General features: G+C 41.9%; 1 protein-coding gene across 2 annotated transcripts; it reads left to right on the top strand.

Annotated features, from left to right (window-relative positions):
* Positions 1 to 10,952: 10,952 nt before the first annotated feature.
* On the top strand, positions 10,953 to 13,012 carry LOC9660050 (ABSCISIC ACID-INSENSITIVE 5-like protein 5). 2 transcript variants are annotated; one of them, XM_002969364.2, is made up of 5 exons: positions 10,953 to 11,055; positions 11,300 to 12,210; positions 12,274 to 12,345; positions 12,414 to 12,443; positions 12,502 to 13,012. In XM_002969364.2, the coding sequence occupies exons 2-5, from the start codon at positions 11,398 to 11,400 to the stop codon at positions 12,595 to 12,597; spliced, it is 1,011 nt and encodes a 336-aa protein (XP_002969410.2). In that variant the 5' UTR covers positions 10,953 to 11,055; positions 11,300 to 11,397; the 3' UTR covers positions 12,598 to 13,012. The 2 variants fall into 2 exon arrangements, with proteins under 2 accessions (XP_002969410.2, XP_024529938.1); XM_024674170.1 differs by having other exon boundaries at positions 10,953 to 12,210.
* Positions 13,013 to 13,786: the final 774 nt, after the last annotated feature.

The raw sequence follows: 13,786 nt of genomic DNA on the forward strand, positions 1-13,786 counted from the left end.
CAAGAGTGAATCACCACTCAAAACTTTTTAGCAACCAAGCTAACCAAAGTCGGAGATACTTTACTCAGTATCCGAGACCAATCTCTTAACAATACTCAGTCACAGATAACACTTTCTCAAGGAGTGAATCACCACATCCAAGACTCCATGAAATCCAACACCACGAACTAAACGCAACCAAATGATATCGACAAAGGTAGAGTCAACATGCCAACATGGAAAACCCATGTAAATCTAACAACACGATCCTCCGCAACCCCATCCAGTAAAGCAAGCCCATCACTGCTAAATCATCATCAAGTGAAGCAAGTGTCAAAAGCCCTTGACAAAGTCTACAAGCAATCACTAGTCGCAAAGTAATTAATAATCACTCTTTTAACTTGCCTTCACAAGACCCAAACACTAAACTCATGCCATCAAGTTATATACTTGTCCAATATAAACATAATACCCCAAGCACGAAATAAAGGTTCATGGACAAGCACGAACTAAATGACCACTTGAATCCAACTCAACCGTAATAAGCTCACCAACACGTCTAGTCAATAGCTCTGAGCATGCCTTAAAGAAGCTAGCTATGCATGATCAACACTTAGCCGAAACTAAAGTGAAGACTATGAGACGAACTCATATCAGTACACAACCTCCTCATAGACAAAGCTATAGTATGGGTACTAACATCTTAAACTCAAACAACTAAGTTGGATATCACTTTCCTCAGCCAAGGCGTAGGACCACCAAGACCAAGTCAAGATCAGTGAGAGCCCATTACTCTCATAGAGTCTAACGAAATGCAAAGTGTAACTTGCCACCAAGCATAACGCTACAGAAGAAAGGCACAAGAGTCACCCTTCTTAGAAAAGTGCAATGGCCACTTTTCTACACTAACTCCAGGCTCTATTCAACTCAATTGCCTTAGCCCCAAAAGTTAACATCCCTTTTGGGCTGCATCATACAAACTCTAACCGAAGTCAATTCCAACCCTTTCACTAGTTTGTACTGGCTTACGAAAACGGAATGGTTTTCGAGCAAAGTGATCAACAGATCAACCATTGGAAAAGTCTAAGAAAATTTATGGAAAATTTCCATCCTAGAGAAAAAATGACTCTCAGTCCAAGAATACAAACTTTCAAAACTCAACCAACTTCCTCCTACTAACAACTTCACATAGGTTCACCTCAACACAAATTCGCTTGACCCATAGTATGCTTAAGCCTCGAACATCTTTTTGTCCATTCTTTCTACATCCAACACTGACATCCGTAAAATGCAAATGGAACATCCAAAGCCTGATCACGAAGACCACATCTTCGGATATCCACATTGCACTAACACTCTTTTTCAACCACTTTCAAGATCCAATGTGAAGCCAAAACGCTAACAAGAAAAATGACATGGAAAATCAAGCTTTAAGGAAAATTCCTCATCACTCGAATAACAATGTCACTTCCACTAACACAAGTAATAGCAATGTCAATGCCTCAACCTCACACCTTCTCTATCCAACAATCTACTCCAAGTATTAACGGATAAACCAACAAGCTATAGCAAGTGAATGCTATAACTCTTTCCAACACGTTACAGGCAAACCCTCAAGGAAACAAGGAACCAACTTAAGCTTAGCATAATGGACCACCATTGAGAATCCTATTAAAGTTACTACAACGCTACTTTGTGCAAGTAGACTAGCTTCACCATCAACCACCTTGGGGTTGATCATCGTTTAACCAAGCAACTTCGTAAACACATTGCTCATTATCACTTGGATATGATATGGAAATCATAATGACTTGATCATCAATTGAGCAACACCATGAGCAACACCCATGTCATTACTTCAAAGGTTTATGTGACTATCAAGTGTCAACTCGATTCGACAAAATGCAACATAAATGCCACACTCCACCGATAGAGATTTACAACACTTAACAATACTAACTTTTGTTCACAACACAGACAAGCTCATGCCACTCTCTTTCTGACCAATCTCAAAATTAATCCAACACCAAACTACTCGAGGAGCAATAGCAAGGTTCCCCGGAAAAGAATTGAGCATTGCAATCCAAGTCTTTCAATAGCAAGTCTAGACAAAATGGTATAGTGCTTCACCACTATCCATCCCATAACTCACCATTTGTAAGACCATCATCTCCAAGATGCATCAAGGTAGGGACTCTTGATTGCATAATATGAACATGAGCAATGAGTTAACACCTCATTGCAAATCATCTCTCCAAGAGAAAATGATTTACGTATTTGATCCTTCGTCCCCAATGACTCTCTTTTCGGTCTCATCTTTGACTAAACCTCAAGCTTACTTTCGCACTACCTTCAGTTCAATCCAAGAAAAGTTTATGAAAGAGCACGGTAATGACTACTTGAAGCAATAGACTAATCCCTATAATCTTGATTGATCCACTTGTAATCATGCCTAGGAAGGATCTGCTAGTGCCGTGCTAAACAGCTACGGACCAGCCTATTTGCCACTCATAGCAAACCCAGAGAAAGTTTACTTTCACTCACGGTACGTGAAACAACTCACGGAACCATTGGAACAACTCATGGAACCACCGATAGACTAACATTAATCCTGCCAACTCAAAGTGTAACTTCGAGTTGCTAATGTGCCTCACTCACGAGCCCAAGTGCAAACTCGTACAAATGGAACAACTCAAATCCATCCTATGAGCCCAAGAGCAAGCTCACAATATTACAGTACAAAAAGGTAACAAAAACCATACCCAAGGAAAGATTGCGAAGCCTTTGCACCAAAACGTGTACCCACTCGGATCATTGTTTTCATCTCTGCATATGCAACGAGACTAATTGCCCAATCTCATTGGATAACACTCGCTGAGACGTATCCTCTGATACCAAATGTAACGCATGTGGTTTTAACCCTTTATCCTATGGTGATTTACCATAGGATAACACCACGAAGCGGAACCTAAACCCTCTTTATGCCACATGATAGATGCTACGTGTCCATGCCACGTGTCCATAAGAACCCGAGGTTCAAGGCCTTGGGCCACTGAACGAAGGAACGGTGCCAAACTCCCAAATGTGAAGCCAAAGGGTGATGGAACCAAACCACGGAGCAACTCCCGAGCATAAAGCCCAAGGAGCGAAGGAACGGGAGCCCAGAGCGACTTGGAACAGTCTTGGAGCAACCAGCATCCCAATGCTAAGACCAGCATGCAAAACGGAGCTAAATGGAGTCTGGCGCTATTTCGGCATATCGGTGGCCTAACGCGAGGATATGGGTACTCCACCAGCTAGCATGGAATGGAACTTGGGCTTAGATCCAAGCCGGACGCAGAACAAGGACAGGCACGCAAGCGGGAGCTAGACTATGCCTCAAATTGGTCGGCCATGCCCGACCTACCCACTATCCCTACTATACATTTGGAACCCCCCACAACCCCCCCCTTGAGGAACACACGCCTTTGGGCTTTCACCCCAAGCCTTCCTTAGTATCAGGAGTTAGTCTTTGGGACAAGCTCGAAATTTACTAAATATGGAATGTCCCTAGGTTGTGAATTTGGATATGGGACGAACACCATTGTGTTCAGACCGATCTTTACATTCCGTAGATATGCCAAATGAGCAAATCTGGACACTTTCCATAAATAGCATTTGGGACCGAAATAAGACTAACACAAAGGGCATGATAGCGAGGGTGTTTGGCAGACACGGTAAACTATCATATAGCGATATTGAGGGACTAATCTCAATACGCGAGGGTTCTTGTCATTAGCAAGTGCAAGACAAAACAAGACAGGAACTCCTTACCAAGCTAAGTATGCTTAGTTAATAACACATAGGAATTCTGTCCTTATACTTATCCGGTCTAAGTACACTCGAAATGCCCAGTTAACTCCACTAGCATAAGAGGGACTGATAAAGGGTCCAGCAATACCGACCTTCTGCCATCGTGGCAGTAAGGTAAGAGTGTCCATAAGGATTGGTCGACAGGTAACTTTCGATACCCAAAGTCACATTCGCGACAACATTTTATTGAATAATTGTGCTGATGTTTGCTCTTAGCTGATGGGAGGTGCCAAGCTATGTGGGGCAAGAGAAAAAGGCATTGTAACACATGGCACATACAAATGTGTTGACTGTAACTGCACCTATGGCCTGTCGCCTATCATCTGTCGAGTGAATTGGTTTTTTTTTTTCTAGGGTTTATGAAATGGTGAGACAGCCCTTGCCACTGCTGCCAATTTGCAATCCAAATCTGAGGCACTGTGTCAACACCACTAGAATGAGCCATGTCTTGGTACTACTGGTGTCAAGATCTTGCTTCTTGCTTTCTTATGCGAGTTTCATTTTCTCAATGTGCCTATTTAACAGGCTCTTGTATTGCTTGCTTTGCACTGCTGGGCTGTGTTGCTGCCTCTCTACACACTATAGAACCAAGCTCTGGGGCTGCCTGGATGGTGGAGCCAGGATTTTATCTCCCATTGCTTCTGCTCACTCGTGCAAGAGTTCCAGCAGCAGAAGGCCGAGAGTGTCAAGTCTATTGTGGTTGATCAAAGTCGGGGTAAGCACAAATTATTTTGTTGTTCCACCTTCCTCCGGTTGTGCAAAGGCTGGGTGCTAGGGTAGAGAATTGTTGGGGCATAAGCCATGGACAGTAAGTGACAAAAAATGTTGCTGCTGTGGATCTGTGGCCCTCCTATATTGCTTATCAATTTTTTTTGGCTCCTGGAAAACTCTTGCAAGGGATTGTGTGGGCACAAGAACAATCGCTTTTAGGGTTCCTGTGGGGCATGGCTGCTGAGTCTGCTAGTGATTGTACAAAAGATGTTGCTTAGGTGCCAATACCATTGGGCCAAGAATATTGTTTCCTAGCTTGGATACTATGATTAAAATTCATTTTGATTTAAACTTGCCTCAATCAGTTAGTATAATTAAGATGGCACTTACCCTGTCTTACAATTTTCTTCTTTATGTATATGTTTAGTTGATAAATAGAGAAGCTGTACTGATGTATTGATTGGGCAATTACAACATGCTCAAGATGTGGGTTAGCTTAGTCTTAATATAAACAAATTAAACATCTTCATAAATCTTGCAAATATAGGATATCAGGTTTTGAATTTATAGTTTACATATTAATAACAATTATTTTTTTATTTCTTTTCTTAGTTTTACTTGGGTCTGGGTAGCAGATTAGTGTTCTTAAAATTTTATTGTTCTATATTCTAAGAAAGACACATGGCAAAGTAACTCTTTACTAAATCTATAATACTTAAAATTACATTAATTTATTTTGATTCTGTTTCTAGGTGTTTGAGTTTAAGGGTTATATAAAATTTTCTAATTTTAGGTTATGTTTGAGTCTGAGTAATATATTAATGTTCTTAAATCTTAGTTATATGTTTATTCATATTCCAAGTAAACACATAATATTTAAATGATGCTTCCCTAAATTAATGATAATTAATCTTAGTAGTTCTTCTTTATATTTCTGAGTCTGGGTAATAATATATTAGTTTTCTTAACATTTTAGGATTCTAAATTTGTTTATATCCCAAATAAAAACATACTTTACATATAACATTTAATTAATAAATTTATTTTTTGTAATTCTTATTTTATTGTTTTTCTCTGGAAGTGTACTAAATATATTTCTTCTTATAACTATAAAAAACTCATTCCTAACAGTTTTTGTTTTAATTTTTTCTAGGTTGGGTATTAAATTTATTAAAATCTTAGTATTCTAAATATATCCATATTCCTAAGTAATCATGCATATAATATCTTTATCAATAATATTTACTTAGTAATTCTTCTTTTACACTTTTAGGAATATATCAGTGTTCTAAATATATAGTCTATGCTATTGTGTGTGTATATATATACATATAAAAATATCAAAAGAAAAAAATTGTATAAAATTACTAATTTTTGTACTCATCCAGCATTTGCTGGGCAATACTAGCAAGTTGTAGCTGAAGAGGGAAAAACTCTCCTTTAACCACAGCCCCTCCTACTCTGTCTTTGCAGCCAAGGAAATTTTCTTTATCACAACTCCTCCTTGACACCAAAGTTTCACTCGCTCCAGGTTTCTCTTCTTTACTGCAACTCCTTAGCCTCAAAGTTTGCAGAAGAAGAAGCAGTGCTGAGTGCTAGAGATGGAGGCCCAGGAGCTTGTGTTGCTCAAGCATAAAGTTTATGGATGGGTATGTCAAGTGAGCGTCCTTTGCAGTGTTGGATATACAAAGCTTGGCTCATGTGGATAGGGTTTTATCCATCCTATTTTTCTTTAGGGCTGGATTAGCAAATGGACTGCTATGGCAGAGCCTGCTTGGATCTCTCATATGCTGCACAAAAATTTTCCACTCATCTTTGTAGGATGCCCTAGCTAGGAATAGGTAAGATCTTTTCGTTCTTTCAGAGGAAATTCTATTTTCAGGTTTTGTGCTGGGTTTTAACATGGGAGAAGTTGGCTCTCACAATGGTAGCCATACTGCCATGGTTAGGCAAGTGCAATTGAAGGCATTCATTTTACCAGCAGTGGATGATTTTCAACTTTTGATTTTATGTAAACACCTCTAGGTCGGCTGTGAGATCGATGTTGTCCCACCCATAGTCACTGGAGTAGTTCCCAGTGAGAAATTCTTTATGTCTCTTTCTACAACTACAATTCTCTTATATAAAACACTGCAGGAAAACTAGAGCTATGTTTCAAGCTGCCATAAAACTCTTTGCCAATGTATTTGTCTTTTGGCTCAGAATTAAATTTTTTAGATAACTTCACCTTGCCAACTCACCAGCTTTTTGCTGGGCAATTTCCAGTGCATCTTCTAAGGTTTCCTCTTACTCCTGATTTGTGGATCCTCCCTCCTTTCTTCTCTTTCTCCCCTTTTTTCCTTCTCATCCCTTTGTTTTTTCTTTCCTTAATGCCGATCAGGGTACTCTCATTGGTGAGTGAGTGAGAGAGCTAGACAGGATCCAATCTTTCTTAGTAGCATCACATCAAGAAGAAAGAGGAAGAAGAAGACATGACTTCTCCAAGGCGATGCTCCATCCTCCTTTAAATGAAGGCGTTTGCTGCCAGGGATCGATCTACTCACTCACATTGGAGGGACGAGTTCATGAAGAACATCACTCCTTATGATTACCTTTTAAGAATAGGTTAAGATCATTAGGGTTGCAAATGAATCAAGAAATTGAAGAGGAGGTGTTGCAGCAGCTGCCGCTGCGCGATGTCTGGTGGATGAGAGCAGTGTGCAAATGGTGGCAGGAATTGATCAACTCCCCAGTGTTTGGGGCACAGGCAAGCATTCCAGCAGCTGTTCCCATGGTTGGTCCCGACTGCATTCAGCCAGAATCCCGACCACCGCTGAACGCGGTCGGACAGCTCTATTTGGTGATTCCGTTCAGTGAAAAAAATGGCGATTGCGCTCGCAGGGGCTAGATTTCTGATGCTGCTGTGGCTATCGCCATCGCCACTGCATCTCCACCGCTTTGCTGTTTTCCTACTACTATGGAGCGATCCATCCATCCATGAATGCCCAGTCCAGCAAGCCTACATCAAATCTGACCAAGAGGGCTATAGCCTATAGGAGCTGCGTGTGTACCGAGCTCTGCAGGGTGACACTCTCCAATTGGTCAGCCTCCACTTTCGATTGAGCGTGGAGCAGCGAGAAGTCTAATGCTTTGGTTTGGTTTCGTTTAATGCTTTGGTTTTCCTATTTTTATTAATGTGGTTTTATTAAAAATGCTTTTTTTTTATCAAAAAAAATTTGTGAACTGTTTGGCCATTCAGCATTTTCACAGCTGGTCAATAATCACAGTCAGCCAGTCAGCGTTTGGAACGGTCAAGACCAACCTTAGCTGTTCCTTATGTTCTTGCAGGCATGTTGTGCGGAAGGATGTTCAAGGGCAACCCATTTAACAAAAGCAATGCCTTCAACTGGATAGAGATGGAAGTGTGCCCACAGGGGAGGTTTCTTATAGGAAGTGCTGGTGGATTGCTCTGCTTTTTGAAAGGGAACCAGGTCCTAGTAGGCAATCCACTCACTGGATGCTTTAGAGCGTTGCCAGACCTCAGTCAAGACTTCAAGGAATACACAGTCTGCTTTGTAAAAAGTTTTGTGAAGAAAAAAAAGTTGAGATCAGAGGTAAGGCGAGTAGTGTCTACACAATGTTTACAACAGCTCATGTATACAACTCGAGACTCGGATGCTGGAGGGCTGCTAGCACACCATTGGGATGGTGTCAGTTGGAGAATATGGGGGAAATGGTGGGCAACGCTACTTTGTATTTGCTTTGACAAGAATTTGAATGATCCAGGGTATGTCGGTCTCTTCACTTTGGATTTGGAAGGGTTGAGGTTTGAATTAAAGCAGACTTGGGCATGGGATGAGTGGCTACACAGGAATTATGGTTTATTTGTTTCCTGCCATGGTCAGACAGGTGTGTTGTGCTGCACTCAATTCAAAAACAGCATGCAGCTATGGTGTATGCAAGGAGAAACAGGTGGTGATGTTGGAGGTGAAAATCTGGCTAAAGGTGTTGGTAAAGTATCCAATGGTATGTTTGAATGGAGCTGTTTTATTTGTGGAGGAGAAGTCTTTATCTACAACCATTTTGAATTTATCTATTACAGATGCAGTTGCTTTCCCATTTCAGAAAAATTCCAATCTAGCAAATTTCGTAGAATTTACTCCTTCACTTTTAGTACCATAACTTGTATTACTTAGTCTTGTCTATTACTTTTATTTTCCTCCTTGGGCAATTTCACGACAGTGCTAGGCCAAGCGCCCGATACGAATGCGTGAGGTATGCACATCTCTCTCTTTGTTTCTCTTGCTTCTTCTAGGGTTTCCTCCCTAGTGCTCCTGATGCATGCTCTGGAGCTCCGTGCTGCTTTTTTTCTGCAAAAGTTGGAGATTTGATCAAGAGAGAAGCATGCACCTGCAAATGGCTATATCAGTATACAAAATAGTAAAAAATGGAGGAATATAATCATGTCAATAATATAGAATACTTACACTTTAGAAAATGTTGTTTCTTTTAATTGTGCTGTTGTTTTTTCTTCCAAATATATGTATTATTTCATCTTTAAAAGGAAATAAAATATAACTCTTAGTCAACCTTTTTAGTTTTTAAAGAAATGTCTTGAAGTTCACAACCAATCAGTATTATAAATACAATAATGGTAAAAATACATTGTTTATTTTTATTATGTTGAAAAGTGCATGATTATATTTTAGAGTTTGTGCTTGCTAATGATAACTACTTGCTTAAGAATGTTTTAATGCTTTATTCTGAAGAGAAACTTGGGAATATTAAGTTTTTCAAGAGCAAAGAGTCAATAAAAATGATGAATTCTAAGAGAATTAACCATAGAAGGCAACTATATTACTGAAGAATTTGTTGTGCCAAACAGCAACAAGGTTTCCTTTATTTTTTATAGTTTTTATGCAATTTCTTTTTTATGACTGGTTTGTCTTTAATTCTATGAATGCTAAGTGTAGCACCTAATAAGGGTAAGTGCTTGTTTAGATTGCATAGCATTGAATATTAATGTTAATATCTTAGCCATTGCACATCATGATAAATGGTGGGTAATGGTGTTGCCATTATGGCCTCTTACCCTCTTCAGGTAAGAACTCCTTACTCTATTGAGATTTTTCTAATGAAATTTTTATGCAGTCTTCAGTTTTCAAAAAGCTAGAACAATTTTTATGCCTTCTAGACTGAGAAAGAAACCATGAGTGTGGAGAGCTCAATAATATTATTTTCAGAAGTTTAATGACTTAGCTTTTAGGTTTACATAGCTATGTTTGGCATGCTGTTACAGACATCTTTTTAACTTAGAGGATAATATATAATTTTATATATAGAAAGTGGGAGTTGTAATTTTTCCTAGTGAGATCTAAAGGATGGCAAAATTCCTATTAGAAATATATATAGTCTGATAAATTTTACTTGTTACTTTTGAAGTTCTAGTCATGAGACAGAATAAAGAACTTCATACCTTTTTGGCCACAGGAATAGTGATAAGTAAAGAAAATTAATAAACTAATTAAATAAAGCGAAAAATCATAGCCATTAGATTAAAGAATATCCAATATACTTGAACATTCTAAGTATATTCCTTACACGTGAATTAAGTGCCACTGCAGCTGGTGTGTGTGCGGGATGAGAGCAGTGTGCAAACAGTGATGGGAATTGATCAATTCCCCAGGATTTGCCGTCCAGCAGGCTCAGGCAAGCATCCGCATTTCAAGGAATACAGTCTGGTTCTTGTGAAGAAAAAAAAGTTGAGGTAAGAAGTGTGTACACATGGTTCACAACAAGTACACGTATACACTCCAGATACCACTTTGCATTTGCTTTACTCACATCACTACATCACTACAAAGAAGTTAAATGATCCAGGTCTGATCACTTTGGATTTGAAAGGGTTAAGGATTGGATTGAAGCAGACTTGGCCATGGGATAAGCAGCTACATAGGAATCATGGTGTATCTGTTGCCTCCAATGGTCAGACAGGTGTGTTGTTCTGCACTCTATTCAAAAGGTGTTGGTGGAGTTTGCAATGCAATTTGTTTGAATGGAGCTGTTTTCTTTGTGGAGGAGAAGTCTTTCTTTATCTATAACTCATAGTTACTTTCCTATTTCAGAAAGAATCCAAGCTAGAAAAACTGGTAAAATTTACACCTTCACTATTATTACCATAACTTCTATTTGTGTGCAAATTCTATTGTTGTACTTAACAGTATTGATAAGATTCATGTAAACACGAATAAATGAATGTTCTGTGTTTTTTTTGTTTTTTTTTTAATTTGGTATCTTGTGACTTGTATAGCAAATTATTCAGTTTAATGACGTTACCTTTTAGCAGTTTGGCTAAGCCACGAGAACGCTTACACTTTTTTTTCCTTTTAAGCTAGATTTACTTGTTTTCCTTTGAAGTACTCTTCTTCTTCCTCGGTAACCCTAATTTCGCGAGCGAGGCAGGGCAGGAGCTCCAGCGCTGGGCGGTGCGCCCGATGCCGATGCCGCTCACCGATCCCGTCCGGAATGCGTGAGGTATGCGCGTGTCTTGTCTCTCTTGTTTCTCTCGCCTTCTAGGGTTTCCTCCCGGCTCTTGTGCGCTCCTGATGCATGCTCCGGAGCTCTGCGCTGCCTGTGATCGATGCCCCGGAGCTCATCTCGTGTGATCTGAGATCCTCCCTCCTTTCTTCTCTTTCTTCCCTTTTTTTCTTCTCGTCCCTTGCTCTTTGGTCTTCTTCCCAGTTTAAAAAAATCATGCAGCGTTTTTTTCTTTCTTCAGTGCCGATCAAGGCAGTCTCATCGGTGAGTGAGTGAGAGAGCTAGACAGGACTCGGGAGCTCCAATCTTTCTAAGAAAGAGGAGGAAGAAGAAGAAGACATGGCTTCTTCCAAGACGATGCTCCATCCTCCTCCAAATGGGGGCGTCGGCCCGCAGCGCTCCGGCCTGGGCCGCCAGGGATCAATTTACTCGCTCACACTGGAGGAGCTCCAGAATTCAATGCTGGACCAGGGAAAAATCGGCAGCATGAACATGGACGAGTTCATGAAGAACGTATGGACGGCCGAGGAGAACCAGGGCGGCGCCGCCAACACCAACACCAGCACCGCCACCTCCACCGCCACCGACAACCCGCCCGCTCCCTCCTCTCTCCAGCGGCAATCCAGCGTAAGTATCCCTCGAACTCTCAGCCAGAAAACAGTGGACGAGGTGTGGAAGGAGATCCAGGTCCAGAAGCAGCAGCAGCAGCAGCAAGATCTCTCTTATGGAGAGATGACTTTGGAGGACTTTCTCATCCGGGCCGGGGTGGTGAAGGAGGACACGGATGCTACTTCCGGGGGTGTCGTCCAGGCAATCGGCCCCCAAGGAACCATACCCAACAGCATCGATTCCATGGCTCAAAATCCAGATTGGTACAACTATCAGGTGAAGCAGCAGCAGCTCATGCACCAAGCTGCCGATTTCTCGAAAAGGCCGAACTTGATCGTCCCTGCGGGGCATCCCGGCGCGTTTTTCGATGCTCCATACGATGCCGTGCCCAGCAGCCTGGCTCTCTCCCCCGGGATGGCGACTCCGGAGGCTCCCGGCAAGAAGAGGAGCTTGGATCTCGTCGTGGAGAAGACTGTGGAGAGGCGGCAGAGGAGGATGATCAAGAACAGGGAGTCGGCGGCGCGGTCACGAGCGAGGAAGCAAGTAAGTCGCACTTTTGACCAAAGAGGCTTTTTTTCTACTCTTTTTTCCTTGTTTTTTTTGCAGGCTTACACAGTGGAGCTAGAAGCCGAGCTTACGCAGCTCAAGGAAGAAAATACCAGATTGAAGAGATGGCAGGTAAGATTGGATCACTCGTGATCGATCCAGACACTAAAGACGATGATGCTTTTCTTTTGATTTTTTAGGCCGAGGAAGCAGAGAGGAGAAGAAAACAGGTAACTTGCATTGCTGGAGAGAGTTTTACAGCTTTGTTACACCGTGTTTCTGACGCAGATAACCGAGGTTTTCCTGCCAGTAACGCAACAAGATCAGCAGCAGCACGCAAACGCGAGCTCACAAAAGCTTCAGAGGTGCCGGAGCTTTCCCTGACTTCCATTTAACTCCACAGGAATCGGGTTGTAAAGTGGGGGTCTCGCTCGCTCCTCAAGCCATCGCAAAGATCTTCCCTTGATCTTCCGGGCCTGAGGAAGGAGAGCGAGATCGATCACCACTAAAAACACAGGAAAACGAATAAGGTAAGCAGCAGATCATCCAGCAGCAGCAGCAGTAGCAGCTCTCATGTACCTCATCAGACACGGCGGCCATGTACATTCGAGTTGGAAGTGCGTGTATCTAAAACAGAAGCAAGGCAAAAGCAGCGGTTTTCCTTTAGGTGGTTTGTTCGTTCCGAGAGGTTAGTGACGAAGCTGGTTCTTCTAGCATTTGTGAGGATCTGTAGTTTAAAGGAAGCAAGCATTTGTGAAATCAGACGGAAAAAAAACAAGTGAAATTCTTTTCCAGCTTATCTCTCGATCGATCGCGAAGCGTTTTGTTTCACGTGAAGAAGAAGGAAGTGGTCCAGCCCAGTCCAGTCCGGCTCTCAATTAAAAGAGAGCTGTGCTTTTGTCTCGCGCGCTCGCAGCGCCGTCGTTGGCCATTTCCACAGGCCAATCATCAGGCGCTGCAAAATGGTGCCAGCTGAATCCATCGAGCTTTCCGTTGCGAGTTTGGTGTTTTGGTTCCATGTCGACTCAGGGGCTCCATGTGTCCCGCCTCGGACGGGCCGGATGATCTGAGCTCTCCGGACGCAAGCGGCTTTTAGCGTGTCTGGATTGGATAAGTTTCTCGAGCAAAGCCATCGTAAAATTTACCTGGAGCTTTCCTCCCACCGCATAGGCACTCGGGGACTTCGCTCTCGCCGGGCGAGAGAGTTTAGTAGCTTGGCTTTTGTTTACCTTGTCCAATATTTCTGCCACCATGTTTTGCATGACAGTCAAGGTTCTTCTCATGCCGTGAGCCGACTTCAGAGAAGGTCTCCTCTTCAAACAGCTGCCTGACGATCTCCACTACGTCGTCCAGATCTTGGAGAGAGCACCTTCAGCTTACAATGAATAAACGATTACCGGTGACAGTGAGTAAAACAAGAAAACAAGCATGCCACTATTGGCTTCTCGCCCAACCGCGAGTTTGGCTGCTGGATTGTCTGCATCTAGATGATCGTTAAGCGCGTAGATTTTTCAATCTAACGAGTGAATTCGAGCGTTGAGCAGACTTGAGACCTCAAACGTTCGCATTCTCC

Source organism: Selaginella moellendorffii, unplaced genomic scaffold (genome assembly GCF_000143415.4).
Source record: "Selaginella moellendorffii unplaced genomic scaffold, v1.0 SELMOscaffold_12, whole genome shotgun sequence".
NCBI classification, from domain to species: Eukaryota; Viridiplantae; Streptophyta; class Lycopodiopsida; order Selaginellales; family Selaginellaceae; genus Selaginella; species Selaginella moellendorffii.